The 27,670-nt window shown below is 53.5% G+C and overlaps 1 protein-coding gene across 7 annotated transcripts; it reads left to right on the plus strand.

Annotated features, from left to right (window-relative positions):
- On the plus strand, positions 1 to 26,863 carry MXRA7 (matrix remodeling associated 7). Of its 7 annotated transcripts, none has more exons than XR_004419793.2 (8): positions 1 to 377; positions 438 to 518; positions 7,098 to 7,193; positions 9,113 to 9,173; positions 12,934 to 13,033; positions 14,932 to 14,969; positions 15,111 to 15,191; positions 21,836 to 21,947. XR_004419793.2 is itself a non-coding variant. In XM_033076633.1 (8 exons), exons 1-7 carry the CDS (start codon positions 63 to 65, stop codon positions 15,142 to 15,144), a joined length of 741 nt encoding a protein of 246 aa, XP_032932524.1. In that variant the 5' UTR covers positions 1 to 62; the 3' UTR covers positions 15,145 to 15,191; positions 21,836 to 23,522. The 7 variants fall into 7 exon arrangements, 6 of the variants coding, with proteins under 6 accessions (XP_032932524.1, XP_032932525.1, XP_032932527.1 ...); XM_033076633.1 differs by having other exon boundaries at positions 14,916 to 14,969; positions 21,836 to 23,522; XM_033076634.1 differs by having other exon boundaries at positions 14,919 to 14,969; positions 21,836 to 23,522.
- The last annotated feature ends 807 nt before the right edge of the window (positions 26,864 to 27,670 follow it).

The raw sequence follows: 27,670 nt of genomic DNA on the forward strand, positions 1-27,670 counted from the left end.
CGCTGCCCGCGCACCCCCGCGGCCGCGCACTCGGCTCGGGCGGGCTCCGGCGGCAGGGCAGGATGGACCTGGCCGTGGACTTGTACCTGGCCGTCCCGCTGCTCTTCACCGTCCTGGCCCTCGTCCTCGCCTCCGTCTTCCTGAGGCTGCGAGGAGGCGGCGGCGAGCGGCCCCGGGAGCCCGCGGCGGAGCCGGCTCGGGAGGGCGGCCCCGAGGGCGAAGCGGCGGCCGCGGGGCCGGAGGGCGAGGGGAGCCGGGTGCCCGTGGAGGAGGTCGGGGTGGGTGACGAGGGGAAGGAGGCGGTCACCGAGCAGCGGGACGCGGCGGCGGAGCCGGGCCCCGCGGCCGAGCCCAGCCCCCCGGCGGCCGAGAGCATCCCCCGGCAGCCCGAGGAGCTCCGGCAGCCGCCCGAGGGGCCCCGGCAGCCGCCCGAGGGGCCCCGGCAGCCGCCCGAGGGGCCCCGGCAGCCGCCCGAAGAGCTCCGGCAGTCCGGGCACCGCGAGGATGCGGAGAGCAAGGTAAGGCCGGCTCCCCGAGGAGCCTCACCCGGACCGCCGGGTCCCCCTAGCCTTCCCGTGGTGTCCCTTCTTTATCCCTTAGTCCCCACGGGTGGCGGGGAGAGAGCAGCGCTCGGGATTTTACCCTAAAATAAGAGAGGTGCCGGCAAAATCTGTGTTTTGTCTTCCGGCGGGAGCAAGCCCGTTGTCCCCGGGGGAGGCAGCGATTTGGGAGGGTGTTTCTGGCTCCGTCCCCCAAGGAATGATCCTAAAAATAATCAAGAAAGTGAAGATTTAAGGGAAGAGAAGCGTGTGAGCCTCTCCTTTGTGCACATCTAACCCCTGGGAGTCTTTTCCTTTCCCCAAGAGCTTATCCAGGTGCCGGGGTATGTGCATGTGTTTATTCTTCCCGTCCGCATCCCTTTTCTGTGGCTTACAGGAACTGTCCCCGTGCCAGAGCGGGTTCCTTGTGCTGTCCCTGCCTGCCCCAGGGAAGGGACCGCCCCACTCATTCCCAGCCCCAGCTGGATGCTGGCCCCAAGTTCTGACCCCTGGCTGAACTGGGGGGGCTGGGGGCGGCAGCGTTGCCTATAAATGCTCGGTAAATCCTCCTCCTCCACCGGATCTTGTATAAAAATAAAAGGGCGACCCCGTGTCCATGGGAAGAGCTTGTTCTGCTCTTGCCCAGCCTGAATGGGACTCGGTGACAACCTGAGGTGCCTGAACTCCCTGCCTTGGTGGCTTTCTCCCATGCGAGAGCATCGCTGTGTGCCGGCAGCGTGTTTGGGCTGGGGCGGCAGGGCTGGGGCCCAGTCACCTCCTGGCTATTATTAGCAGGATTTGTAATCCTCAGCAACTGTCTCCAGGCTGCTGGGCAGTGCACAGACAGCCCCTGCCTTGGAAGGCATCTCCACTGACTCACCGGCCAGCCTTGGGCAGGTCCCGGGGGCCTGCACACCCTGCTCTGTGCTGTGATGCTCTGCAGCACCCAGGGGTGAGCAGCTCTCATGGCTGGGATGTGGCTCTGCCTCCCTGTGCTCCTCAGCACCTCCCTTGGTGGTTTCTGAGCCTCGGGGCTCTCCCTCTCCCCTTCCTGTGCCTCTCGCCCGTGGAGACAGCTCCCGAGGAGTCCCATCCCTTGTCCCAGCGTCCTGGACACCACATCTGTGTCTCTGTTGTGTGATTTATCAGTGCCTGTGAGTACCAGGAGCTCGGGAGAGCTCCAGGGCCTCCGTTGGCCAGCTGGGTCCTGGCTGGGCCAGCTCAGCACCAAAGTTGGCCACTTGGCTGGAGCTGTTCTCTGGTCAGGTGCAGCACCCATCAGCCAGATCCAGGGCTGCCAGTCCACAGGTTCCTCTGCTGCTAGCTCACATCTTGGGAATGTTTTCCTCTCCTCTGGCTGCTCTTCAGCCCTGATTCCTTTGAGCAGGCACTGCTGCAATGCTTGTTGCCTTCAGAGAAGGGCTCAGCTCCTCTATTCCCACTTGGCCCAGGTGCAGTAACAGGGTTTTGTATACCTGGAATGAGTTCTGTGTCCTCCAGAGGCCTGGCTGGGCTCTGTGGGATTTGGGTTCCTCACAGCCCTCAGCCATTCTTACAGCAAAGGGAGCACTGGAGCTGCATAGGGTCCTCCTGGGCAATTGTTCCCTCACCGTGTGAGCAAGGCAGAACAAGTCACCCTGGGCCTGAGCAGCATCCCTTTGGGAAGGACAGGCACCAGGCATGTGTGATCTGGGTCTGGTGGGGAGCAGTGGGAGGGGAGCGATGCTGAGTGTGTGTTTGGGAGCCGTGGCCCGCGCATGATCCCGCAGCTGCCAGTGCCCAGCTGGCCCCGGGGCTGGGTGGCACGGCCGAGGGACTGCGAGGGACTACGTGCACTTCCAGCAGGCACCACACACGTGTGGCAGTGCCCAGCCTGCTGATCCAAGGGTTGGTTCTGTGGGCAGAGTGGGAGAGACCATCCACAGCTCTGCAGAATCTCCCCGCTTTTGCTCCCCACGAGCATCCTCAAAGTTGCTTCATCCTTCCCCTCCTCCAGCACCACTCAGACCCAAGCCCAGCAGATACTGCAGGCAGGGATGGGACGGGCCCTGGGCCGAGCAGTGAGTGCTGCTGATGGAATCATTCCCTTTCCAGCCTGTCTTGGCTCGGCCGAGGGCTGCAGTCCCCTGATGTGACTCAGCAGATGAGGCTCCAGAGGCTCCCAGACCCTGTCCGGCTGCTGGCTCCTGCAGGCTCAAGGCTTCTCAGCACATCAGCAGGCAGAGGGCTGTGCTCGACACTCAGAGAGCTTTCTTTCCCTATTTATTTTCTTTCCTTATTTTCTTCCCCTCCTGTTTGCTTAGCACGCACTGTGCCAGGCTGGCTCGCATTGCCCGCAGCCATTAACCACTCGACCAAAATGCTGATGGATGAACCCGCCCAGGGACAGCCTGGCTGTGTTAATGACGGGCTGGAGCCGTGCATCCCTCTGCCTCCTCTATCCCTGCTCCCTGCTGTGCAAACTGGGATCCGCAGGGGCAGCTGTGTGTCTCGGCCTCCCTCCTGCTTCCATCTCCCGCAAGGCTGGTAAAATCGCTAAAATTGAAGCCTCCCTGCCCTTCTCTGCCGTGACCAGTTCATTGCAGCATCGTGCTCAGGGCCACAAAACGAACCAGTGGCAGAGCAGGGAAAGGAGTCCAGGAGTCCTTGTTTCCCTAACTGCTGGTAGTGGTTCCCCTTGTCTCTGCTGGCTCCCATCACTGAAAAAAAAAAACTTAATTAGTCTGTCGTTGTCTGTTCTCATCCCCATCCCCAGCTCGTTAATGGATGAGGCAGTGCTGTCAAAGCAATCCCCTAATGAAAAGCTGCTGGGTGGGAACGGCAGCGACGCTGGGGCTGTGGAGCGTGGTTCTTGTGAGAAACGGTCAGAAACTTCAACTCTCTAATGAGCCATTCTGTCCTGGAAGTGGCAGGTGGCAGGGACCGGGCAGGGTTTTCTGTGTTGGACCAGAGCCACTGCCGGGATGTCATCCTGGCCAAAATGTTCTGAAGATGGGGAGGGTGAGTGGGCATGCCTGGCTGGTTTGCCAAGGGTTAATTGCAGCTGAGGGCTTCAAACAGAGCAGGGGCAAGTGGGTGACAGTGGGGAGAGGGGACGTGAAACCCCTGCCTGAGCAGGGCAGCCTGTGAGGCTGTCACTTGGATAGCACAAAGGCTTCATGTGTCTCTTCTGCCAAGCTCCTGGTGCATTTTCTCTGTGCCCCACACCCCAATCTGTGCCTCCCTGGGGACTCCCAGTGCCTCTGGACACACTGGGCAGCACAAACCACCCAGCTTCCACCAGGAGCCCTCTTTACATTTTAAAAGTCATCATTTCCCCCTCTCATACCTCCTGCCTGCCCTCCCTGTGCTGGAGGGGAGAGGGAGTCTAATTAAGCCTGGCTGTAATTGGCAGCTGTTCAGGCTGTGTCTGCAGTGCCAGGGGCTGGGGCAGGAGCTCCAGTGTCCCACGATGCACTGGGGAGGGATGTGCTGATGTGCTACCCCCTCACAGCATTGCCAGGGAACACAGGGCTCCCCACCCAGATCCCTGCCTGCTCAGATGTGCCCAGCTCTCACCCAGAGCCTGTGCCAGGGACAAATGCATCATCTCTTGCAGTGGCTGGAAACTGGGAAGTGAGACAAGACGTGTGTCACCCCCCAGGGAGCCTGGGCACGTGTCATGCCCACCCTGAATCCCAGTGCTGGCATGTGGTGTGGGGCACAGTGGTGTTGGGGTCTGCCTTGTGTCCCCTACTCGGCTCCAGGAAGTTGGGCTGCTCCCCAGCTCTCTGTGGGCTGGGTAAAGCCCTGGCAGCTGTGCCAGAGCCAGGACACTGCTGGAGCAGAGGCCACGAGGACTCTTTGCCTCCTGAAGTGCTCACTTGTGTGAAGGGCTGCCAGGTGAGGGGCAGCTTTGCCTGCCACTGCTCCCAAGGATGCCATCCAGCTCACCTGGACATCCTGGACTGTGGTGTTTGCTTTCCAGAGGCTGCAGCAAAAAGGGAATGAGCCAGCTGGATGTGATCCTGGGGGAGCCAGGCTGGGATGTGATGGTGCCTGCAGGGATGGGTGCTGCTGAGCTGGGCTCCTCACCCTGCTGTGGGACACACCAGTGTTTTCCTCACCAGCCCTGGCACTGCCTGATCCTCGTTAAGGGCTGGATGGTCCCAGAGCTTCAGAAATGCTCTGCCCACTCTGTCACTTGTCCTTGCCCATAGCAGTGATCGGGGAAGTGGCAGGAGCAGTCTGACACTTTGTGGGGCTCAGACCTGCAAAATGCCACCTCCACCTGAGGGACATCCTCTCCAAGCACCCCAGAGCTGGCAGGACCATCACCAGGGCTGGAAAAGTGCTCTTGTTCTGCAGCTGCTTCTCTGGCCAGCGGGGGGATGGAGAGCCCCAGTGGTGGGTGAGGGGGATCTGCTGCCAGAGCAGCCGCTTTGCACTGCTATACTCTGCCCAACATTATTATTTCAACTCTTTTTTTAAAGTTTCCTTCCTTCCCCTTTTCTCCTGGCTCTTCTCTTTCTGGCTGGCTCTCTCCTGTCTGCTTTCTTTCCCTCTTGCAATGTCTTGCATCAGGCTTGGAGCAGAAAGTGCAGCCATAAATGGCAACACACAGGACCCAGGAGTTTAATCCAAGATAATTTTCTCCTCTTGCTTTGCAGCCTGGGATCTTCCCTTTTCCTGAACCTGGAACAGAGCACTTGTTTGTCCCCAACCTGCCCATAAGTGCCAGAGCTGTCCCTGAAGAAAGGGTGAGGGACACACCACCCCCAAAGTCTCCCCTTGTCCTTTCTGAGTAAGAAGCCCATTGCTCAGAGGGGTTTGCACTGGGGCTGGAGGAAGTGGGGAGGAAATGGCCAGAAATGAGCTGGAAACCAGATGATGCTGTCATGGGAAGCCTGGCTCCCATCTCCTGTAGGCTGGGAGAGGGTTCAGCGGTGGCAGAGCCTTGAGGGAACATTTTGGGGTCACGATGCCAAGCTGCTCTGTGTGAGACTGGGAGACTCAGGGCTGTCCATGGGCAGTGCTGGCTGTGTCCAAAATGTCCCTGAAGCCTTGTCCTTGCTCTGCTTTGGTCCAAACCTCGCTTCACGCTCGTGGCCGTGGAGCTAAAGGGCAGCAGCACGTTTGTGATGATCCAACAAATGCTCCGGCTCTGCAGCAGGAGCTGCCAGCGCCGAGGCAGATGGATCGCTGCCTTGTTATTTAAGGTGCATGACTTGCTGGATTTTAACCCTGGGCTTTCCGGAGCCCCGGGCAAGCTGTGCCCAGGTATGGTTCAGATCTGCTGCGGCTGGGCTGGCTCCGTGCCCCCGCAGCAGGAGCGGGCAGGGAGCGCTCGCAGCCCTGGTGGCCCCGGGGCCAGGCAGCTGCTGCCCAGCGCGTCCCTCGGCTCGGCAATGACATCTTTGTTTGCCGCAGCAGCTGCTCGGGGCGGCCCGTGTCGAGTCTCCTCCAGATGCTCCCGGATAATGACGTGCAGGGCTCCCTGCAGCGCTGCTTCTCGCCTTTTTTATTTATTTATTTTTTTTTCCTACGTGGCCGGCGTCTACCGGAGAGATGCTGATTTGTGATTTGTGCGCTGTTGCACAGACCACTCAGGTCCTTGCTTCTCCAGTTGTTCCTTCCTCACTCCCAGCTGCTCAGAACTCTCCCTGCATTCTCCCTGGGCTGTGCTTCCTACAGAAGAGCAGCTCCTGGGGTGCCGTGGTGTCCTCTTTGGTGTCCCAGCGTTGTCCCAATGCCTTCCCCCTCCCCGTTTCGGCTGCAGGATGCCGGGACAGCAGCACTCGCTGGCCATGGCAGGGCTGAGAGCTCTGAAATTCGGGGCTGCTCCAGGCAGGGAGGGCTCTCCCCTCCTCTCTGGCTCGCAGGGGCTGTAGGCACAGCCAGGCTCGAGGTGGGGCTCTGCCCTGCTGGCATTTCCAGCCAGCCCAGAGGCTGCTCCCAGCCCGACGCTGGTATTTCACTGCAAGGCCAAGGGACACGGTGTCCCTGCTCCCTGCCCACGCAGATCCTCCTCCACAGCCCTCAGGCACAGCAGGGAAACCTTCAGCTGTGAAGGTTTTGGGCAGGGAGAGCTGGCTGTGCACGGGGGCCGAGGCCATCCACAGCTGCTGTGGGGCAGGAGTGCAGGATGGGATGGGGAGGTTTCCAGGGGTACCTGCCTGGGATGGAGAAGGCAGCTGGCAGAGCATTAACAAACTGAGCATGTCCTCTCCCTCCTGAGCCCTGCCAGGACACACGGACTGCTGGCAGAGCCAGTCCCTCTCCCTGATGCTTCTTGCACTGCTCCCATCCCACAGGCTGGGGCTGCCATAGAGAGCAGCTGGTGAGCTCCAAACCCTGGCTGCAGGGCTGGGCACTGCAGGTCTCTGCTGTTCCTCACTCCAGCAGCTTTGTCATGGCTTGGCACAGGGATCAGAGGCAGCACAGGCTCAGGCATGGGGCAAGGTGGGCTGTTGGCCACGTTCAGGGTTTGCCCATGTGTGCTGAAGCTGCCAGGGCTGGTTGGTTGAGCACAGGGAGGGCTCAGGGGTGTTTGTGCTCAAAGCTTTTGCCCTTTTGCAGATACCACCATTGGGTGCCTCGTCTGGATCCAGCCTCGGGCACACAGGACAAGCAGAGGACACGAGTGGTCACGCAGCACTTTCCAGCCATGCAGAGGTGTGTGGGAGGGAGGGTGGCACGGCACACGGTGTGCCAGTGCCCCTGCATGGGTGGGACACTGGGGAGGGGGACAAAGCTTGCCTGCTGTTCTCCCCTAGTGGGGTTGGGTGGCCTCTTAATGACTCAGGCCAATTAAAACAGAAAGAAATGATGTTCCAGGTGCAGGTTTGCTCCTTGGAGGTGGAGGAGTGATGCCCCAGGGATGAGGGTCAGTGGGGCAGGTCCCTCTGAGGCAGCTGGACCACAATGGCTGAGGGAGGGAGCAGCCCCAGGGAGGCAGAGGGATGGGGATGTGGAGTCTGGGGGGAAGGGAGGTGCTGGCATCTGCTTCCAAGCCATGCAAGCAGAAAAGTCGTGCTGTAGGGAGCTCCTGGCTGCCACGAGCAGGGGTTCCCAGACAGCCCTGGCACGCTGCTGTCTCCTGCCAGCCTGGCATCCCTGCCCATTCCCTCTCTGCTCCTCTCAAGTGTCTCCTCTGTGCTGGAGCAGATCTATTTTCCTTCCTTGGAGGTTTGCCACCTAAATTTCCTGCTTGGTCTCATTGTTAAATGCTCAGTTGCTGATGCCCAGGCAAGGAAGAGGCTAAAATCTCCCTCCTTGTGTCTGCTCCTGGAGGGTTGGGTCTCCCAGGGGATGTCCCAGCTCACAGGGAGAGATGAATGTGATGGGGAACTGGTGCCCTCCCTGAGGCCACTCCTTTGGGAGCCTCCCCAGGCACCCTCAGGGGAAGCCTGGGTGTCCAGTGGGAAGTGCCCATGTTTGGAAGCATGGCCCAAAATAGCCGTGGCTGCAGTGGGTGGGGGTCCCAGGGCATCTCCTTCTGGGGAACAGAGTGGCCAGAGGGAGCCAAGTGGCTGTGAATAATGCACATTCCTCCTCGATGACAAACTAACCCAGTTTTGGGCTGGGGCTGTGCTCCAGCATCTCCTCCAAAGCTCTGCACTGCACAGCCAGCCCTCGACTGTGGTCAGCATCCTTCCCTTTGGGTCTCCTTCACCCCAGCTTTTGCCACGTGTCCCTTGACAATGAGGGGTTTGGCAGCCTCCCTCCATGCTCCTCCCCTTTCTGCAGGTGCTTTGCCCTTTTGCCAGCCCATGGGATGCACAGGGCCGGGGTTTGCAGCTGGAGCACAGGGCTGTGCAGGAGGGAATCACTCATGCAGGGGCTCTGCCATGTATCCTTGTCTTACCTCCAGAGCTGGAGTGCTCCCCTCTCTCCCTGCTTGGAGTTTCTGCACAGGACAAGAAATCTGGGCTTGATGAAGTTTGTTGTATGTGTAGAAGGGAACCCCAAAACTTCCAAAATTGCTTTGCCTTAAAAAAACCCCAAAATGTGTTTTTGCTGCTCCTGCCTGTGCTCCAGACACCAACTGTGGGTGGCCCCTGGAGGGGTCCCAGCACAACCCCCCAGTGCTGCCTTTGACCCCTGGGCCCCACTGGTGAATGCTGCTGTGCTTCAGAGCAGCTGCAAGGTGCTTTGGCTGGGGATCCACCTGCTCCTACAGCCAGGACAGTCTGTCCAAGCCTGGCCTGGGGGCACACAGAAGTCCCTGTGGCTCGGCTCAGTTCCCTGCCCCTCCCTGGGCAGGAGGGGTGGCAGGAATGCAGCTGGCAGCAAGGTGCTCAGGCACAAGGTTCTTCTTAAAAACCTTAATATCTCTGATTATGGGGAGGCATTTGCATTTCACAGCCTTTAGGTGGGCCAGATCAGTGTGACTGACTAGTGAGAGGAAAGCAGACTAATAAACATCACTCATTAGTGAGCATCCTTTTGTCCTGTTCCTTGGAAGGGAAGGGGTGTCCAGCCCTCTCACTGGAGCTCCAGGCTCTGCATCCCAGCCCTGGGATCCCAACCAAATGTGAGTTATTCAGCACAGCACCATCTCCTCATGGCTGTTCTGTTTTTAATTCCTCCAGGAGGAAGAGGTGGACTCAGAAAACGAGAAGCTGGTGGTGAGAGAACCGGAGGATGAGGATGGTGAGTGCCAAGCAAGCCAGAACTCTGCAGAGAGATTATGAGTGCTTGGGGACAGTTTCCTTCCTCCAGGAAATTGCTGCCCCTTCCCCAGATGCCCTTGGGCTGTTTGCCATGGGGTAGCTTTGTGATGCAGCTGCTCCAAAAGCTCCTTGCTCCATCCAGGACAATCTCCAGGGGCTTTAGTCAGAGCCACGTTTAACTGATTAGCCAATTAGTTGATTGGAAAATGATTAATTGACTAATTGGGGTGACAACTGCTGCACTCCTAAGAAAATGAAACAGATGGTGCTGAAATGTGTGTCTGAAGGGGTCTCTGCTCTCCTGAGCAGTCCTGGAGATGCTGGGATGTCCCCAGGAGTCCTGGCTTGGGGTGGCTGGGGACAGCTGGGGCAGCAGGAGGCCTTGGGGTGTTCTCCCTTCCCTGCCCCACTTTCTGCCTGGCTGTTTGAAGGTGCTGTGTGGCAATCCCCTGCCTCAGGAGGATTATACCTAATGCCACAGAGAATCAAATTTTAATCCTGGGGCCATTCCTGCAAGGTGGGGGAAGTATCTTTGGAGATGGGGTTGCCAAAATACACTCATTCCACCCCCTTAGGCTTCCTCACAGCACTGGTGGCTGGGGATGTCACCCTGGGGGCTGTGGGAGGTCTGCTTTGAGGACTGATGGGTGTATCCTGCCAAATGGGTGCTCAGTAATGCTGCTCTGCCAGTGTCTGTTTCTGTGGTTCAGCTGTTTCAGGGCTGTCCTGGCACCACAGGGCACCATTCCAAAGTGGCTGTGCCTTGGGATCAGGAGAAGGTGATGGCCCCAGCTGTGAGTCCTGGCTAGCACTGTGTCCTCCCTAAGCCCCTCCTGCCGGCAGCCCCTGGCTCCTCTCCTGAATTATTCACAGTTTCTGAAGTATTTGATAACGGGGTTGAGCACAGCCATGGCCCAGGCTGATGAGGAGACAGTGGGAGGCAGCAGGGAATGCCAGCAGTGCCCTGGGATCAGCCCTGCTCCTTCCTTCACTGGCTCCTGTGTCCTGGCCCCAAACCACGAGCAGGGATTCCCCTGGGGCAGGTGGGGATCCTGCAGGCATCTGTCACCAGCCTGGGATGCTGCCCTGTGACCAAAACCACCTCCCTCCACTTTGGGCAGGGATAACATGTGGATCACACCAGAGCAAGCATGTTCAGGGAGAGCTGCTCTCGTGGGGCTGCTCTCACCCTGCCAGCTCAGGGTCACAGCACTGGCAATGCAAGGGCAGAGAGATGAAAGACAAATGTTTTCTTTAATATGAACTCATGGAGGCTCTCAGTAAGTAGGTCACCTCCTATTCCTGTAGTGTTTTCCCTGTCTACATGAAAACCCAGCCTCCCCTTTTCTGTGTGTTTCCTGAAGTTTGTTTTCAATCTGCAAAGAAAGTTCCTGAGCTCAAAAACAGCCAGAGGTTTCCAAAGCCACAGTGTCTCTTTTTTAATCACACCATGTGGGTAAGCAGATTGGCACCTTCCTTGCCTCCCTCCTCCCTTATTTTCTGGTGAGATGGCAACTAAACTGCTCTTTTTGGGCCCGTCTAAATCCCAAATCTCTCTTGATTTGGCAGAAAACCACGTGAGGGAAACAATCTTAATTGTCCTTGAAATCAGTCGAGCTTTACAAAGGTAATGAACAGCTCCTGCTCTGCACCAGCATAAAGAACAGGATGTTACACCCTCTTTTTAATTTCTTTTTCTTTCTCCTAATATTTCCCAAAGCAGCAGCCAGAATTTTCTTTCCATGCACTTTTATGGTCACCCAAAGTGCTGATAAGCTGCAGCATTACTGCTTGTTTCCAGCTGGCCAGGTTTGTTTGTTTGTTTGTCCCTGGGGAGGGCTTCCCACTGAGGGAAGTGGAATATGGCCAAGCTGAATGTTTGGAGCTGCAGGGCAGAGCTTTGGGCTGCTTGTGTTCAGACATTTGTGACGAAGCTGGATAAAGGGTTTGCATCCCCTGGGAGCCCTAATAGGGATTAGAGAAACACTCCAGGTCAGTAACTGAGCAGTAACTCAGCAGGAAGCTCCCCAAGATCAGGAACCTGGAGATGTAGAGGAGTAAATGTGGGCACTAGCAGGGGGCAGGTCTCTGTGAAATTCCCATCCCACTCCCACTGCTCCAGGCACGTTCCTTCCATTGGAGCCTTGCACTGCTTGTTTCTGAGCTCTCTGGTTTCTCCACCTAAAAAATCAGGCTCTGACTTATCTTTTACAAGGGGGTCCCCGAGGTCTGGCAACAGCTGAATATGGGCACAAGGTTGGGGTTGGAGAAATCCCAAAATCAAGGTATTGGACACGAGGAGAAAAATCCTTAATGGCAGTATTGATTGGAAAATAGAGGGAGGGTGATGCTGAGCCCTGTGTGTGAGGAAGGGAGGGGCTGTGAGGAGTTTTTCATTTGGGCAGATGGAGGAGGAGACACAATCATGAATATGGCCACAATAGCAGTGAAGAGTATGGGAAGGGGACATAACATCCATGTTTTATGTACAAGTTGGGGCTTTCTCTCCTGTTAGGGGAGTTTCACCCCTTTAGGGTCCTGCTGGGGCTGGTTGGTGTCATCCTGGACACTGGTGGATAATGTGCACTTTTTCAGGGCCAGGCAGATAATGAAATGACATCTTCCTTTTGTGCACCCCTTGGAAGCATCCCCAGGGCTCTGTGGGTCGGGAGAAGCAGCAAATGTTTCTGGGAATGTGGAAACTGCAGTGCTGGATGCTTGGATGTGAAGCAGCCAAGTCCTGCAGTCCTTGGGAGATAAAGGCTCTCAGATAAGCAGCCCACAGATAACCACAAAGGCAACTACCCAGAGCAGCAGCTCCTCCTGGGCCACCTTTAGGATTGACCTCTCCTCCTGTTGTTTTCTGCCATCTGTAGGAAGATAAAGCACGGGAGAGGTTTTTAAAGCAAATAGTGCTCGAACAAAATCCGATTGGAAAAGGATCGGCTTTGGCTCAGAGTCTGAGCTTTGGTGCTCTAATTAGCACGGGGCTGAGGCTGGTGAGCTGGGTGGGAGAGCTCCCAGGAGAAGGAGACCTTGGGCTGGTCACAGAGGGACTTGGACCTGGCTGTGTTGGTGCTCCTGGGGCTGCCTTGGCTCAGGGCTGTTTGCAGCTCTGGGATTTGCCATGTGGCATCTTCTTTTCACAAGCTTTGTCAAGGGCTGCAGGAGAGCTTTGTCAAGGACTGCATGGCCTGGGACAACTCTGCTTGAGCCACCATCCATGAGCCCCCAGCTTGGGAAAGGGCCCTTGGATGAGGAGAGGTCGGGGAGCAGAGGGGGGAGAAGGAATGCAAGTCTGGAGAGGAGAAGCAGAAAATGCTGCGAGTTAATCGGGGCAGGATTAGCATGTCTTGATAAGCCAAGATGGGCCTGCAAGGCTTTGAATCCAGGGAGAACAAAGGCATATGGTTCCTGTGCTGTAGGATTTACTCAGATCTGCTTCCAGCAGGCTGCTTGCTCACTGCAGTCCTTGCTGCTCCCAGTGCTGGCTGTGCTGGGCTCCTGCCATCCCCTGGCCAGCAAACCTTGGCTGTCCTGGGATCCACACTGCCTCCCTGACAGTGCCCAGGCTTTCTGCAGGTTGGAGCTGACTCAGGAAATGTGCTGGGATGGCCAGAGCATTTGGGGTGCAGAGGTCAGAGAGCACCCAAGGGAACAACCCCACTGCTGTTGGTTGTGGCTCTCAGGAGGTCTCTGGTTCACAGATCTCTTGTTCTTTTTTTGTCTCCCCTCTCCAGCTGCAGATGAGACATTTTCTTTTAAATACAGTCCTGGAAAGCTAAGGGGAAACCAGTACAAGTCCATGATGTCCAAAGAAGAACTAGAGGAAGAACAAAGGTAAGTTGAGCTTCCTTTTATTCTTGCCCAAGCCCACCTGGCTGCCATGCCCTTGGAGCAGGCTGGGTGTGCTCAGAGCTCTCTGTCCCCACACTGCCCTCAGCGTGTCACTGCTGCGGAGTTCCAGACCTCTCCCATCCAGGAAGATTGTGAGAACAAATAAAGTCACACTGATTCAGGAGATGGAGCCACTGTGGCCCTAAATACCTTTGGAGCTCCTCTGGATGCTTAGACCAAATTTTCCAGAAGCTGCAGCTGGTGTATTTGCCCTGATCCCATTAGTTCTGTGCTGACACCTCTCTGTTGAGGAGCTGATCTTTGGTTACCTCCCCTCCCTTGGCTCTGTGGATGGTGTCCCAACCAAGGACATGGGCATAGCTCAGAAACTCTGGGGCAAAGTGAGGAGGTGTGAAGGTCTAGAGCTGACTGAGATGGGGCTGACACTGCAGTGTCCATCCCCAGGGCTGGCTCTGGACATGGTGGACATTTACCGAGTATTGGGCCTGGTAGAGATGGAGAGTTGTCCTTCTTGCACTTTCTGCTGAAGTATCCCCCTGAGCCCTGCATGAAGAAAGGTGGAACTGTCCTGTCACTTAAAACAAGCTTTCTGGCTCGAGATTCCCCAGCCTATAGAAGGAATAACCCCACAGCTGAGGGCTCTGCTCCCTTACAGGTGTCTGCACTGACACCCCTTCCCTGAGGGTGAGCTCCAAGGAACTGATTTCCCAGTGGTCTCAACAAGCCTGGGAGATGATGTTCTCTCCACTGCTGTCCCAAGGGCTGTGGAACTCAATTCTCCACCCAGAGATCTGCAGAGAGTGATTTAGGGGCATTTGTCACCCTTTGCCTGTCAAATCCTGGTCTAACTACCCCCACAGCTGGCCTGGTGTAAAGAACCAAGCAGAAACTTGAGAGCAGCAAGGAAGGCAGGGATGGGGGGATCACACCTCACCCCTGGCTCAGGCATCTCCTGCTGGCAAACCTTGCCTTGAGGCTCCTGGGCAGCACCTTTGTGATGCCACCAGCTGGGCTGGCTGAGGTTTATCTGTGTGAGGTGAGCAGGGCACTGTGGTAGGCAGAGGAAATCCAGAGACCTGCCCTGCTCTGGGCTCAGCAACAGAAATGAGCTCTGGTTTCCTCTGGCATGGGGTGGATTCTGCACTGGTGGCCTTAGGAAAAAATGTTTGCTTTCCTCTTTTCCATGTATCTTTGTTGTGCCTGAAGCCCCCACCCTGTAAACTGCTGAGCAGGGCTGTGAGTGTCACTGCATTTTTCACCTGGGGAGCGTGGTGGGGGGATGAACTGAGCGAATGTCAGGGACACCCATGGGGCTAGATAGGATTTGCTTTTCAGGATCCTGCTAAACACCAATGCAAAAATCTACCTGCAGCTGGCAAATTCAAACCCTTTGCACCAGCAGCTCCATGCAAACCAGCTGAGCAATCACTGCTCAGGTTTTCAGGGCCAGGAGTCCTGTGTGGCAAAAAATGCCCTTGTCATCTGGGGACACTGAGGGGACATTGCCTGAGGACAGCAGTGGGGTGGGGTTTTGTACTTAGGACTGTAGAACAGGCTCCAGGGAGTGATGGACCTGTCCTGGACACACAGCACTGCTCAGGCACCGCTGCTCTTGTCTGTCCAGAGCAGTGCAGGGCAGGACAGTGCACCCAGAGCTGATGGACTTCGTGTCCCTTGGAGGCTCCAGCAGCCTTCCCCACTGAGGGCCACTGGCACAAGTGTTTTTCCTACTGCTCCTTTATTTTCTTCTCTTCCATATTTGTGTTGTTCATTTCTTTAAGGCAGCTTTGTGAATTTTTTTTTTTTTTGTCTTGCTTTGTTGCTGGCTTACTTTTCCCCCCTCAAATCTTCACTGCGGCATCAGCAGCTTTTCATTGCAGGCCTCGCAGGTGGTGCAAGGGGGCAGGGCTGCTGCCAGGTAAGCTGGGCGAGCTGAGCACAGCGCCTCAGCCTTGTCCTGCATCCTTCTCCTTGCCCTTCCACCCTTCTCCCCCTTTCCACACGCCCTGAGCGTGCTGCTGACCCGCTGTGACCCGGGTTTGCCACCTTTATGTTGCAGGATTGAGCTGACCTCTGATCTCACATCTCTGTAGCAAGTCCCTTAGGTCCTCGGCCACAAACTTTCTTGCAAATCTTTTTGGTAAGGACACGCTGCTGCTTAGAGGTAGTGGTACCACTGATAACACCTCTTGTGTCTGGGGTTATTTTGCTTTTGGGTTATTTTTGGGGAGGGGTTGTTTTGAACTGCCTGTCCCACCTCCCTCCCCTTCCCTCCTCATAACAGATTAATGAGTCCACTCCCCTCTGCCTCCATCTCATTTTCCATGAGCACTCCAGGGTGAATGAGGGCCTCTCATGTTTGGATGCTCACTTCTTCCATCTCGGATGCCTGAAGCTGGACATCCCACAGCCACTTCTTTGTGCTGATTTGGGAAACTGGGGCTGCTGCAGAGTGGGTGCTTAGTCCTAAGGTGTGTTATCAAAACTGAGACAGGCTTAGTGTGCACTTTTAGCCCTGTCACTCCTCCAGCTTTCCCATGGACCAACAGGTTCCCATGTGAAGCAGCTGGTAAGAAACATCCCAAAAATGCAAGTGAGTCCTCAGAGGCTGCTTGTTGAGTAGTTCACAAGTTTGAATATTGGAACTCCTTGATTTTGGAGATGCCATTGAAAATATTCTTTGTCTGTTCCAGGAGGAGCTGTAGGACTTCAGACAGGAGAGTACAGGCATGCAATAGATTTGGTTATTTAAGGAAAAAACCACTTCTGTTCTAACCTGCATCCCTGCAGAAGCTGTGGTTGTCCTGCCTACAATTCACTCGAGTCTTGTGGCTTCCAGCTGGTGCTAAATCTGGACTAAAAGGGGAAGGAATGTGACCTTCACTGAGTGATACAACTTCCTGCTTCTGGTGACTCCAGCCTTAAAAATTAGAGTGCTCACTGAGGGAGGAGGACAGTAAATCCTGTTGGCAAATCCATCTGCTGGGCTGGTGGCTGTGCCTGATCACACCTGGAGGGTCACCAGTCCTTCTGGAACAGAAGCACGTAGCCTTTGCCCCCCTGGGGGAGAAAAACAGCCTGGGCAGGAAGGGGAAGAGTGCAGGGGAAGGATGCAGCCCTTGGTCCAGCCAGCACAGCTTATTCCCAAATCCTTGTCTTCTGCACCTGAGGCTTTTGGCCATCTGTTGCCAGCTGTAGCTGCCACGGTGCAAAGCTGGAGCTCAGGAAATGTGAGTTGTGGTGGTGCAGCTGCCCCTGCTCAGACAGGGCTGAGGTGTGTGGGTGTGAGACACTGCCAGCTGCCTGAGAGGTGCTGCTGTCCTGGCTGGGCAGCTCCTGGGGAGGAGGGAGGAAGAGCTCCCCAGTGTGCCTGTGCTCATGGATGGCTTGGAGTGGTCTCTGCCAGATGTTCTTCAAACCTCCCTTAAGGCTGAAAGAGGTTAGTGGGGATTCTTTCTGTTAGAAATGAGTATGGTTGGGACTCTGCTGGGTGTTGATAGATGCAGCAAGGCTCCACTCCCAATAAAAGAGAAAACAGTAGGAGAAATGGCCCCCTGGGGTCTCTGCTTTCAGTTCTCTCTTTCCATGAGGCAAAGCAGGTCCCAGCCAAGCCTTGGTTGGCCTCAGTGCCGTCAAGGGGTTGAGCTCTGTGTTCTCTCCTTATAATTCATGGCTAGGTGTGTTGGTGGGAGAAAGGAGAGCAGATCCCATCTGATAGGCTCTAGAAAGGTCTCTCCTCTCTGTCCTCTGTGTGGGATTGAGGAAGAGGTGGGGGTGAAGAGCCAGAAGCTACCCCATGAACAGGGTCTGATGAATGGCACCAACCTGCTGTTGGCAGGGGCTCTCCTGGATGGAGCAGGAGATCCCCCAGACCACTGTCAGCCTCTGGAAGAGTGCAGGGAACATAGGGATATGTTTCCCCAGTTTCCCTGGGTAATGGGCTCAGTTCCCACTGCCAGGTGGGAGCAGTGCTCCTTTCCAGGAGCAAACTCTCCTCTGCCTCTCAATCCTCTCCTCTCACCTCCTGGCCAGCCACGGGTGGGTTGAGGTGACACTGTTTGAATACAGACTGCATTTAAGTCTAAGGCTCAACTGCAAATTGGAATTCATGCAAGGGGAATTGGATGGCTGTAGATATCAAGTTTAGCCCTTTTCTTCATGGTAATTTAGCAATGGAGACCTGCCTCCTCCCCAGCTGGGTTCAGAGTGCCTCTTGGTTACAGGGCACTGAAAAAATCTGGGCTTGGATCCTGGAATTTCAGCAAGGCAGGGTAGACCCTAGTTCTAGGGAATGTCAGAGAGGAGAGACCTTTTCCTGCTCCACAAGGCATCCTGAATGAAAGTGGCATGCAGCTGTGGCTTGAGGGACAACTGTGCTGAAGTTTGAATTTTGAATGAGACAGTGCTGGTGATGACAGCTCTGGAGCACACAAGGGCAGGAAGCAGCTGCAGAGGTTTAATGACTGTGTTGACAGACCTTGACCAATTTCAAATATCTCCACTAGTAGCCCTCTAAAAATAGGTGGGTGGACAGAGCTGGGGGAGGTTGCACTCTGGGAGAGCTGTCCATTGGCATCTGTCCCTGTCCACCCCTGCATTGCCATCACAGATCCTGCTTGCCTGCTCGCTCCCCTCTCCGTACAGCATGGGGCCTCTTTCTCCTCCCTGTCTTTTGCTAACCTTCCCCCCACCCAGTGGCTTTGCTGTCCTGTCCTGTCCTGTCCTGTTCAGCATGGTGCTTCTTTTGGATGAGGGAAGCTGGTAAGTTTGGGCTTTTTTTGGGGTGAGGGGAGGGGTGTTATTATTTGTTTGCTTCTCATCTTCTGCAGCACGGTAGTCGTCCTGGGCTGAGGGAGGAGGAGTGGCAGGAGGGGAGCAGAGCCCAGGGCCATGGCACTCTGCAGGGCAGGGTGGCTTCTGCTTTACTGCAGCCACCAGCCAGGGGATGGCACCAGCCATGGGCAAGGTGGTTTTCAGCTGCCAAACACCCAGGGCATGAGGTGTGTTGGCTTCCCACCTGTCTTTGGTAGTAAAGGGCACTGTATGTTTGGGGATCCCTGCTGAGCTCCCCCTCGTGCTCACCCTGGTGCCCAACTCCACTTGGGTGAGGAGGAGCTGCTGGTGGCCTGCTGCAGTTCCCTGCCTCCATTTCCCCAGGGAAAATGTCCTCTGACCTATGAGATGTCAATGGACTGGAGCTCTGGCCCTATTTATAGTCATGATTGAGTCATGAATCCCCAAAAGCTTTAAAACCAGAGTAACTCAGGATGCCTCCCACAGAAAGCCAGGGAAAGGGAGGCCAGGAAGCCCCTTCCCATCTCCTCCTCTCCCATCCCAGAGAGGAAACCCTTGCAAACTCCCCCGTAGCCTTTGCAGGGTGTGAGTCCCTGCCCCTGCCTTGGCATGAGATTTTAGTTCAGACAGCAACTCTGCTTGAGCTCCTGGGTTTTGGTCTTTTTTTGCTCAGGTCCTGAATTGTCCTGGCTTGTGGCTGCTTCTCTGTGTCTCCCTCACCCAGCACTCATGACTTGTCTTCATCTGCTTCTGCTTAACCTTGTGCAGCGTGGGCAGCTGGCTGTTCTCTGCCTGCTAACTCCCTGGGAGCCCTGCTCTGCCTCCCTGGGCTCCCCTGCAGGGATGCAGGGAACTGGGGCATCTCACTGGGCTGGGAGCAAACTGGTGTTCAGTGAGCTGGAGGACAAACATTGAGGGATGGAGGAAAGCACAGCCCAGCCTGTCTGTGGCTTTTCCCACGGCTGGGGTGCTCAGGAGCATTGCCAGGGAATGGGCACACGGCTGAGGGATGAGCTGGTCAGGAGCCCAAGCCACCTTCCTGGCTGTGCTCTGGCTTTTTCAGCTGTTGCTGCTCTGGCTGGGAAATGTGGGAACATTTCCCACACTTCTGCCTCAGAACAGCTGTGGGCAAGGTCTGCTGGGGGCAGTACAGCCCCTGATCCCACTGACTCCTCACCAGCCCTGTCCTAAAGCCAATGAGCCTTGTGCTCCCCACTCACACTGCTTCTGGCAGCCTCGAGGCACAGCAGCTATTTCCCAAAGCCCAGTGCACCTTGCCACTTCTCTGTGCCAGTGGAGGAATTTCAGATTTCTGTGATGAAGTTCCTTTTGGCACCTCTCTCTCAATCCCTTTTCTCTTTTCTAAGCACTGTCTCCCTGTTGTGCATTTAAGTCCTCTCTGTGTGTTGCTGATTGTCTGAAGCAACTGGCTCACACTTTTGGGACCACCAGGAAAGCTTAGAATTATTGTGTCATTCCTCATATTCTTCCTGCTTACCTCAAGACTGGGTTCTAGTCACCACCAGAAATGAGATGGTTGCTGGCCCATGGTAAAGAAACAGGGACAGGGTGATGGGAGGGATGAGATGGGAGGGAACTTCTTGGGGAGATCTCAACCACCATTGCCAGGTCTGCCCAGCACTAAGGGCTTTTATTCCCTGCTCTTCATCCTCGAGGGTTAATCCTAGTTTGAAGTGAGAAGAGTCTGGAGCAAGGTTACTGTCCACCTTCCTTGGCAGGATTTCAGTGCAGAGGACTGATGGTCCTGACAAGGTCCTGAGCCAGGGAAAGGAGCTGGGAATGCTCTGTGCTTCTGAAAATCTTTTTTTTTTGAGAGAAACTATTCCTGAGAAGGGCACAAGCAGTTACCAGACATGGTTACAGTAGGATGCTCTGGGCTCTCCTTAGAGTGAGTCAGGACTCCTTTGGAAAGCTGAAGCTTATGAATGGGCTACAAATTTCCTGACCTGCTGTGGATTTTTGCACACATGAGAGAGAGATGCACATTGGAATGCCACCAGTAACCCCTGATTTTCAGAGCTGAGGTGCTGTCTTCTCTCAAAAGCAAGAAGCCTTGTGTCAGTGCTATGGGTGAGCTGGAGTGAAGGGACTGCTCCTGAGGCCACCAGAAGGACATGCAGTTCCATGCTTCTTTGAGACCTTCAGTCCCTGAGCTGCCCTCATATTCCAGGACCTGCTTTTGTCTGGGCTCGTTTTCCAGCTTTTCCTTGCACAGAACCACGTCCAGCTGACAAATCGTGTGATTCAGTGACTTGGCCATGGGCTTGGGCAGGAACAGAGATACCTGGATAATCTTTATCTGAAGAAAGGATACAGCTTCTGGCAAAAGATGAGCCTAACCTGGTTTGATTGATGAACTGCTGGGGGCAAGCATGCTTCCAAGGAGACTGGAAAGGAGGGAAGAGCCAAGGATAAGCAGTGGCTCAAATCTCTGGGCCTCCATCCCAAGTTAATTAAGGCTTTCAAGTCTGAAATGCCAGAGCTTCTCAGCCTGGGGATTGGCCCCAATGTCCCAGAGAGAGACTGCCTCATGCTCTTTAGTCCAATTCCCCTCACAGCTTGCTCCAGGATCAGAAAGGGCTATCCCTCTTGTGCAGATGGGAATTTCTGGCTCTGATGTACATCCTCCATTAGGGTCATGCTGGTTTTCAGATCTCACGCCAGCTGTCGGCCCGGCCCTGTGGAGATGAGCATCCCTGTGAGGGGCTCATCCACCCTCTCTGTGTCCCCATCCCTCCCTGCTCCAACTGGGGCTCGCTGGAGGGGCCCTCCCCTCCTGGGCCCCCGTGGCAACGAGCTTATGTCCTCACACGTGAAATCTGATTACGCTTGCGTGACTTGAGCGGGATGATCCGCTCCTCAGCGCCGCGGATCCCGCAGAGTGATTATCCACTCCGGAAAATTTCCTTTCTTTGTCCGAACGGGATGGCCACGAGCCTCACAACGCCGCTCCAGTAACCCCAGTCCCTCGTGATGCTTCCCTTGGCATCTCTCACCCAGGATCCAGGTCACTGCCTGTGCTCAGGAGGCTGCTGGACAAGATTTTGCAGAAGAGCAAGGAAGAAATGAGGCTGTTCCTCACCCGCATGCCGTGGCTGACAGGAGCAGGGGAACTCCAAACGTGGCTCAGGTGTTATGGACCAAGAGCCCTGTTGAATCCAGGAGGAATGAGGCTGGGGGGTGTCTCTGTGTGTTTGTAGGGAGGTGATGTGTGTTCCAGTGCAGGTCTCAGTGTCCGTGGGCAGCTGTCCAGCCTCTGTCGGGTGTTTCCTGATGTGGATGGTTCACCCATGAGAGATGCTGGGGCAGTGAGGGCAGAGTGGCTGGAAGAACAAGGCACCACATTTTTTCTGGCTCTGCTAACAAGATGTGGAGGGAGTGCCTGGATGTCCCCACACATTAAACACATCTCAGCCACCTTCCCTGGGACACTGAGAGAGCTTTCCACCAAAAGGAAGTGACCTGCAGAGATTTTACCTCCTTCCCTTGAACAGACTCACCTGTAGAAAGATTGAGAAGGGTCAAGCAGTTCAGGCACACCACCCTGTGAAATCCTGGCTCATCTGGCTACAGGTGGGAAAAGGAATCTGGGCTGCCACATTCAAGGGAGCCAGCAGCCCCTGGGGGCTCTGCACAGGACAGTGAGGCAGTAACCCCTGGAGTTAATCAGTTTGGCTTCTTCAGTTCTTATTAATAGCTCAGAAGGGTTGCAACTTAGCTTGGTGCCAGACAAGAGGATTTGCACTTCCAATTGGGTTTCGACTATCCTGCTGCAATAGATGAAGCAAAGTCCTTCTTAGTGGCATGAGGTTTGCAGACAGCAGCTTGTCCTGCCCTGAGGGGGAAGCTGCCTCACCTTCCCCCAGCACACACACTGAGGGCTCTCCCTGCTCGTTTATGTCAATGATAATGAACCAAGCTGAGGGGTGAAATGACTGAAATGATTTCTCTCCCTGTTTCTCTTTGCAGACCTGAAGACTATATGAAGTTGTCCCTAGCCTCCTCCTAAAGGCATCCCTTGGCATCATTAAAGGCTTGAGAGAAATACCAAAACCAACCAAACACACCCATAAGAGAAATCCATAAACCCTCAAAACTTGGGATCCTCTCTTGGTCTGAAGTTGAGTTCTTCAAAAACTCCTGTCAAGTTTGAGGATATCCTGTTGTGTGGCTCCATGGACTGGGGCTGGGCCCAAGCAGTGACCTGAGTTGTGTTTGGGGGACTGGGAGGAACCTTCCTTCCTCTCCCCCAAACAAAACCCAAAGTGAACACTAAATATGCAACAATTCTATTAGTTGTGTTTGCTACATATATTAGGCCATGAAATCCACTTTATTCCTTTCCTGGGGTGGGCAAACCATAGCTCTGCTCTCAGACCAGCTGGGACCTTGTACCAGAATCTCAAGTTGTTCTGTCCTGGGGCCAAACACCTCTTTATTGCTGGGGGTGGTAACTGCCTGTGATTTCCAGTGCTGTACAAAGCTGCTTTACTCTGAGGGGTGGAGGGACAAAGTGGGGTCCATGTGAGGGATGGCAGACAACAGCTGGGCTGACTCAAATTTTGCTTCTGTAGTCATTTTAGCAGAGAGCTGGTTCTGTAGGTAGGCAGGAGACTCAAGAAGTGATGAAGTTTGATAGTTTAGCTGTTCTGCTTGCAGTGGAGAGAGCACACTTTGGCTGCTGTTATCATCTGCATCCTCACTTTTCCCTACTGCAGCTCCCAAGAGGAGAGACCCAAGGAGGCAGCTGTGGCTTCAGGGGTTCCCTCTGGTTCAGGATGAGGTTGTGGAGGTCCTGGGAGGGACACACTCCCCATTCCTCTGCCTGCCTGCTGTTCCAGTGCCCTCTTCTCTTGCTGGTCCATGGGACTCAGAGCTCAGTGTTGCCCCTCAGCTCTGTCACACAGAGCAGATTAATTTGGCTGGGCCCATACTCGGTTTTAAACCAAACCCAGCTGGTTTTTGAGAGAGAGAAGAGGGTCCAAGTCCTTTAGTGATGTAGAAACACCAGGCTGGGTGGGGATGTGTCCTCCAAAGCTTCTCTGTCACTGCCTCTTGGCTAATGCTGCAAACATATCAGGAACCCAACAGGCTGCTTTTTTTCCCCTTTTAATTCCTATGCAGACAATACTTGAAACCTTGTACACAGTTGTCCTTTCCAGCGCCTGGGGTTGGCAAACTCTTCATAAACAGGCTCATTTAAAGAACAGCAGGAGGCTTCAGCTTTAGAAGAGGCTGGGCTGCCCCTTCCCAGCCGACAACTGCAAGCGTGTTCAGTGGTTTGCATATGAATTTAGGCACATCTGGACCCTGTGCTTCGACATCCCGCTGGTACAGCCGCTGTCTCCCCTCGGTGCTGGCTGGCTGACTGTGTCCCAAGCACCCAACTATGCAAAGAATGCCTTATATCCGTTGTGTTTAAGTTACATGGCAATATGTACATCCAGCAAAGTCGGTAGTTAAGTCCAGATTTTTGCTAGTGGCAGCAAGTCAAACTCTTTCTTCAACTTAAATGGCTGTCTGGGTATTTTTTACTTTTGTTTGTTTTTGTTTGTTTTGTATCTAATGGTGGCTCTTATACAAAGGACTGTAATTCTAGTGGCTTGAATCTGTAAAAATTGCCTTTGTTTGGTCCAATAAACCTTTGAATAGTTTATTTGGTTTGTGCTTGTTCTCCCTACCTCCAGCAGCTTGTAACTTCCTCCTCAAGAGATTTGTGTTGAAAATCTGGATTTTAGGTTAGAGGTACATTCTGCCCTCTTTTGACTTTTATCCCATAAATGATCAGAGGGAAAATCAGGGATATTCCCCTTTCTCTGCTGAAGCAATGCAGAGTTGCAGCAGGATCCTGATTTGGCTGCAGAACAATTAACAACATTGCCAATGCAGAGCTCTGCCCAGGATTTCAGCTGCTGTGGACACGGGTGCTTAGCAGTTCCTAAACCCCAGATCTCTAACATACCTATGGCTCACTGCCCCAAGCCTCTAGCTCACTGTAAAAGTCTTTGACTGAGATGTCTAAAAAGAGCCTGAGGGAGCTAATGTAATTGCCTATGAAGAATTAGGCTGCTTTGAGAATCCTTAATTAATCTATTTTGTTAGCAATAAGTAAAATCCTGTTGGACTTCCTGAATCTGAGTAGTTTTGAGGACAGTATTTATGAGAAGAGAGAATGATTTTATTTGTGAATAGGGAATGTTTGATCTGAATTCATCAAAAAAAAAAAAAAAACCCAGAACCAAACCAAGCTGGAGCACTACAAGGTTGTTTTGCAAGGTCACCTCTGATAGAAGAAGCTCCTTTTCAAAGACAGTTTCATGTTTGTGGTGTTTTCCTTCCCAGGCTCTTTTCTCCATTTATCTTTGTTTTGCTGTCCCTTTGTAGTAGATTATGTAGTGCAGAGAAGTAACAGCAGTAACAGCTCTTTTTTCTGTTTTCCAAATGCACAGTCATAATATTTAAAGTTGAGGGGAGAGCCAAAATGCATTGATGTTGTGCTGCAAGAAAAAGAGAGTGAATATTGTCTGTGATCCTGATTTTGGAGACAAGGAAATGTGCCTTTGGAGAGGTTTCAGCAGCACTGATGTCTGTGAAATAAGGAGTGAGGGATGCTGACCTGTGTGAGGGATGCACTGCAGACACAGGAGGCCAAGCTGTGTATTGAATTTCTTCACATGAGACTGGCAACGTGCCCTCTGGTGCCCAGAGGTGATCTGAAATAAATTATTGATCACTCATGATGCTGCTTGCCATCCTCTCATCTGGAAAGGGCAGCTGGCTGCTCTTCCTGTGAGCACAAAACATTGCAGAAGAGACAGACAAATCCAGGCTTCCATAAGCAAAATTCACCACATCATTATCAGGATATGTTTGGCTGTAGGACCATTGCATTTTAATTGCAATAGAAAAGAACTGGCAAATGAGCTTGCTTTAGCCAAGATCTGCTTTTTGTCCTGCCCTGTTTGCTTCAGCAGGGCTGAGAGGACAGGCTGCTGTTCCTGCCTCTGATGGGGCTTAGCTCAGGAGAGGGGAAAATGCAGAGCAGGAGCTCAGGAGCATGGGAAGAAGGTTCCTCTGCTCACTCCTGGCTGTCTTCCTTTGATCTTGTTCGTGCTGTGGTGGCTGCTGGTGGGTTGATGCTGTCCTTTCTTTCAAAGGCTGTGCCCTGTTTTTGCCTGTCAATAGTTATTACTGCCCCTCCTGTTACTGGAACAGCTGATAGCTCATCCTCACAGGCCTTGCAGGAAGACTACCCCAGGTTATCCAGTGGCATTTAAATGGATTAATTAAATGGTTTAAAGTCCTGTGTGGGAAGCTGCTTGTGGCAGGAAAGAGGACTCTTGACAGGGTGGGAGTAAAAGGCAGATTCTGTGGTTTTAGCCCACAGGAGGTCTAAGGGTGCTGAACAAGCAGGAGGAGCTGAGATTGTGGCAGGTCTGTGCTCTGGGCTGTCACTGAGATCTGGCCTCACACTCATGCAGGGACAAAATGAGCCTTGAAGTACCAGAAACTGCTTCTGCCTTGTTACAGCCATAAAGCACCACATCCCCATTAGTTCTTTCCATGTCCCTCCTGTCAGGAATGAGGTGTGCTAGGCAATAGAGCAGCCTGATCCCTATCAGGTAGGAGTCTGGCAGTGAGAACATTCCATCCCTCAGCCAGCCCTGCCTGGAGCCACATGCACATTCATCTTGCCCCAAAAGGGAATTTTATAGAGTTACATCAGTTCATGAGCTATCTGCAAACAAATGGCACTCCTGTGTTGCCCTCCTGTATCCCTCAGTGATGAGCAGTGTAAGTCCTATAATAAATAAAATAAAGCCCTGTCACAGATACCAATTTTCATGGGATGTACAATGGTTAACTGGTTCAGGGTAGGGAAAAATCAGGAGATCTTCTGTTAGAGGGAGAAGGGTGTTAATCATCTACTATGGGACTGCCTGGGGATTAAAAATCTGAGCTAGGTGGTCCTCTGGTCAGCCTCTGCCTACACAGGGACCACCTCACTGCTGGACTGGCTACCTGAGTCCATCTCACCATTGGACATTGACAGACAAACTCAAATCAAAGCAAATTCCTGTCCATTATCTTATTCTCCAGTGGTTGATTAAAGTCATGTCCACACTGGGAGGTAGTCTGCTCTCTAGTTTTAAGTTAGGATATGCATTTAAAGTTTAATAGCTATTCCTGAATTACTCTGTACCTACATCCTCTCCTTACAGAAAGAAAGCACACTGGGCTGTTGAATCTTAATCCAAGTTTGTTATGGAGTCTGCTAAACTGGGGGATGTTGGTCTTATAAAATTCCACATGTTGAGTTATCTTGAAAGTTTGAGCACAGATAAGCCCTAAGGAGCTCCAAAGGCAGTGTTAAAGCAGGCTGGTTTATCTCCAGGTTTAGGGAGCTGCAGAGAGAGTGCAGGATGATGGGATAGATGGGAAAGGGAGGAAGGAGAACCAGAGGCTGTCTCTGCCTTATCTCACAGGCACAGATTTCCTGCAGCCACTAAGTTTGTACAGTGACCTGCCTTTGGCTCTGTGTTTCATTTGACAGTGGTGTTGGTGCTCCTGGACTGGCTATTCCTACTTCTCCTTTTCTCCTCAACAGGGTTCAGAGAGAGCAGCTGGCTGCCATCTTCAGACTGATGAAGGAAAAAAGTGACACGTTTGGAGAGATGTCTGAAGGAGACATGAAGGAGCAGCTCAGACTGTACGATATCTAACCCTGCAGCCAGGCCAGCCTGTGCCCTAAAGCCATCTTGGCCCTTGTTCTGCAGGACATGGGAGGCTGTAGTGCTTGAAAAGTGTCTCAGTAGTTATTTTGCAGTTCCAGTTTGTTTTGCAAACACATATAGGCCTGTGATATGTATTTCAAAAGACTTGTAATTCCTCAGCCTTTAAATAATTTTTCTTTGCAGAGCTATCATCTCGTACAGCAATTTTTTACCTCTTTCTGGCTGGGTCTTATGTCTCAGTCCTACAAAGCAGTTAAACTCACTTTTTTTCTCTTCTGTTTTTTCTGGCCATGCTTTATGCAAATGAACTTTCAAGCCTACTCTTTCTCAGTTTGATATCTGAAGAAAGCCAAAGATGATAGGTGTGAAATGGATGAAAATAATAGAATAACTCAGGTTGAAGGGTCCTGTAGTCCAACCTCCTGCTAAAAGCAGCACCAGCTGTGGGACCAGGGTGGGTTACTCAGGGCTTTATCCTGTTGGGTCTTGAAAAGCTCCAAAGATGGAGACTGCACAACTTCTCTTGGCAGGGAGGCTTCCAACCCTAGAGCTACAAAACAAACAGCCAAAACAAGGCATCAGTGCTCTGATCAGGGGCGTGCTGCCCCTCATCTCCCTGCAAAGAACACTTCATCCTCCTTCATGCTGGCTTTTGAAACCAAGCCAGCCTGGTTCCGGCTGACCTCATTGAGATCATCCTCACGCCTGAGGGAGCAGCAGCAAACTCCAGCCTGGAAACACAAACATCTCCTGACACTGGTGAAAGGACCACAGAAAGGTTTATCACAAGGATGGCTGTGCCCACCTCACATCTGCTCTTCTCATACAAAATTATGTGGGAAACTGCATACTTAGGAAATCTTTGTGATTTTATCAAGTATTTTGAACAGTCTCAACCAGCCCTTGGTGGTTTGAATAGAGTAAATCAATGAGCATTCCTAATTATAACTAAATGTCTTCTGGTGTGCTTATCTCTCCTATGAAATCCTGTTAAATACTTCCTTATCAGGAAGGATTTTCTTGGTTTTAGTAACTGCTCACAGAGGGAGGCAACGTTTTCTGACCCAGT

Source organism: Catharus ustulatus, chromosome 20 (genome assembly GCF_009819885.2).
Source record: "Catharus ustulatus isolate bCatUst1 chromosome 20, bCatUst1.pri.v2, whole genome shotgun sequence".
NCBI lineage: Eukaryota > Metazoa > Chordata > Aves > Passeriformes > Turdidae > Catharus > Catharus ustulatus.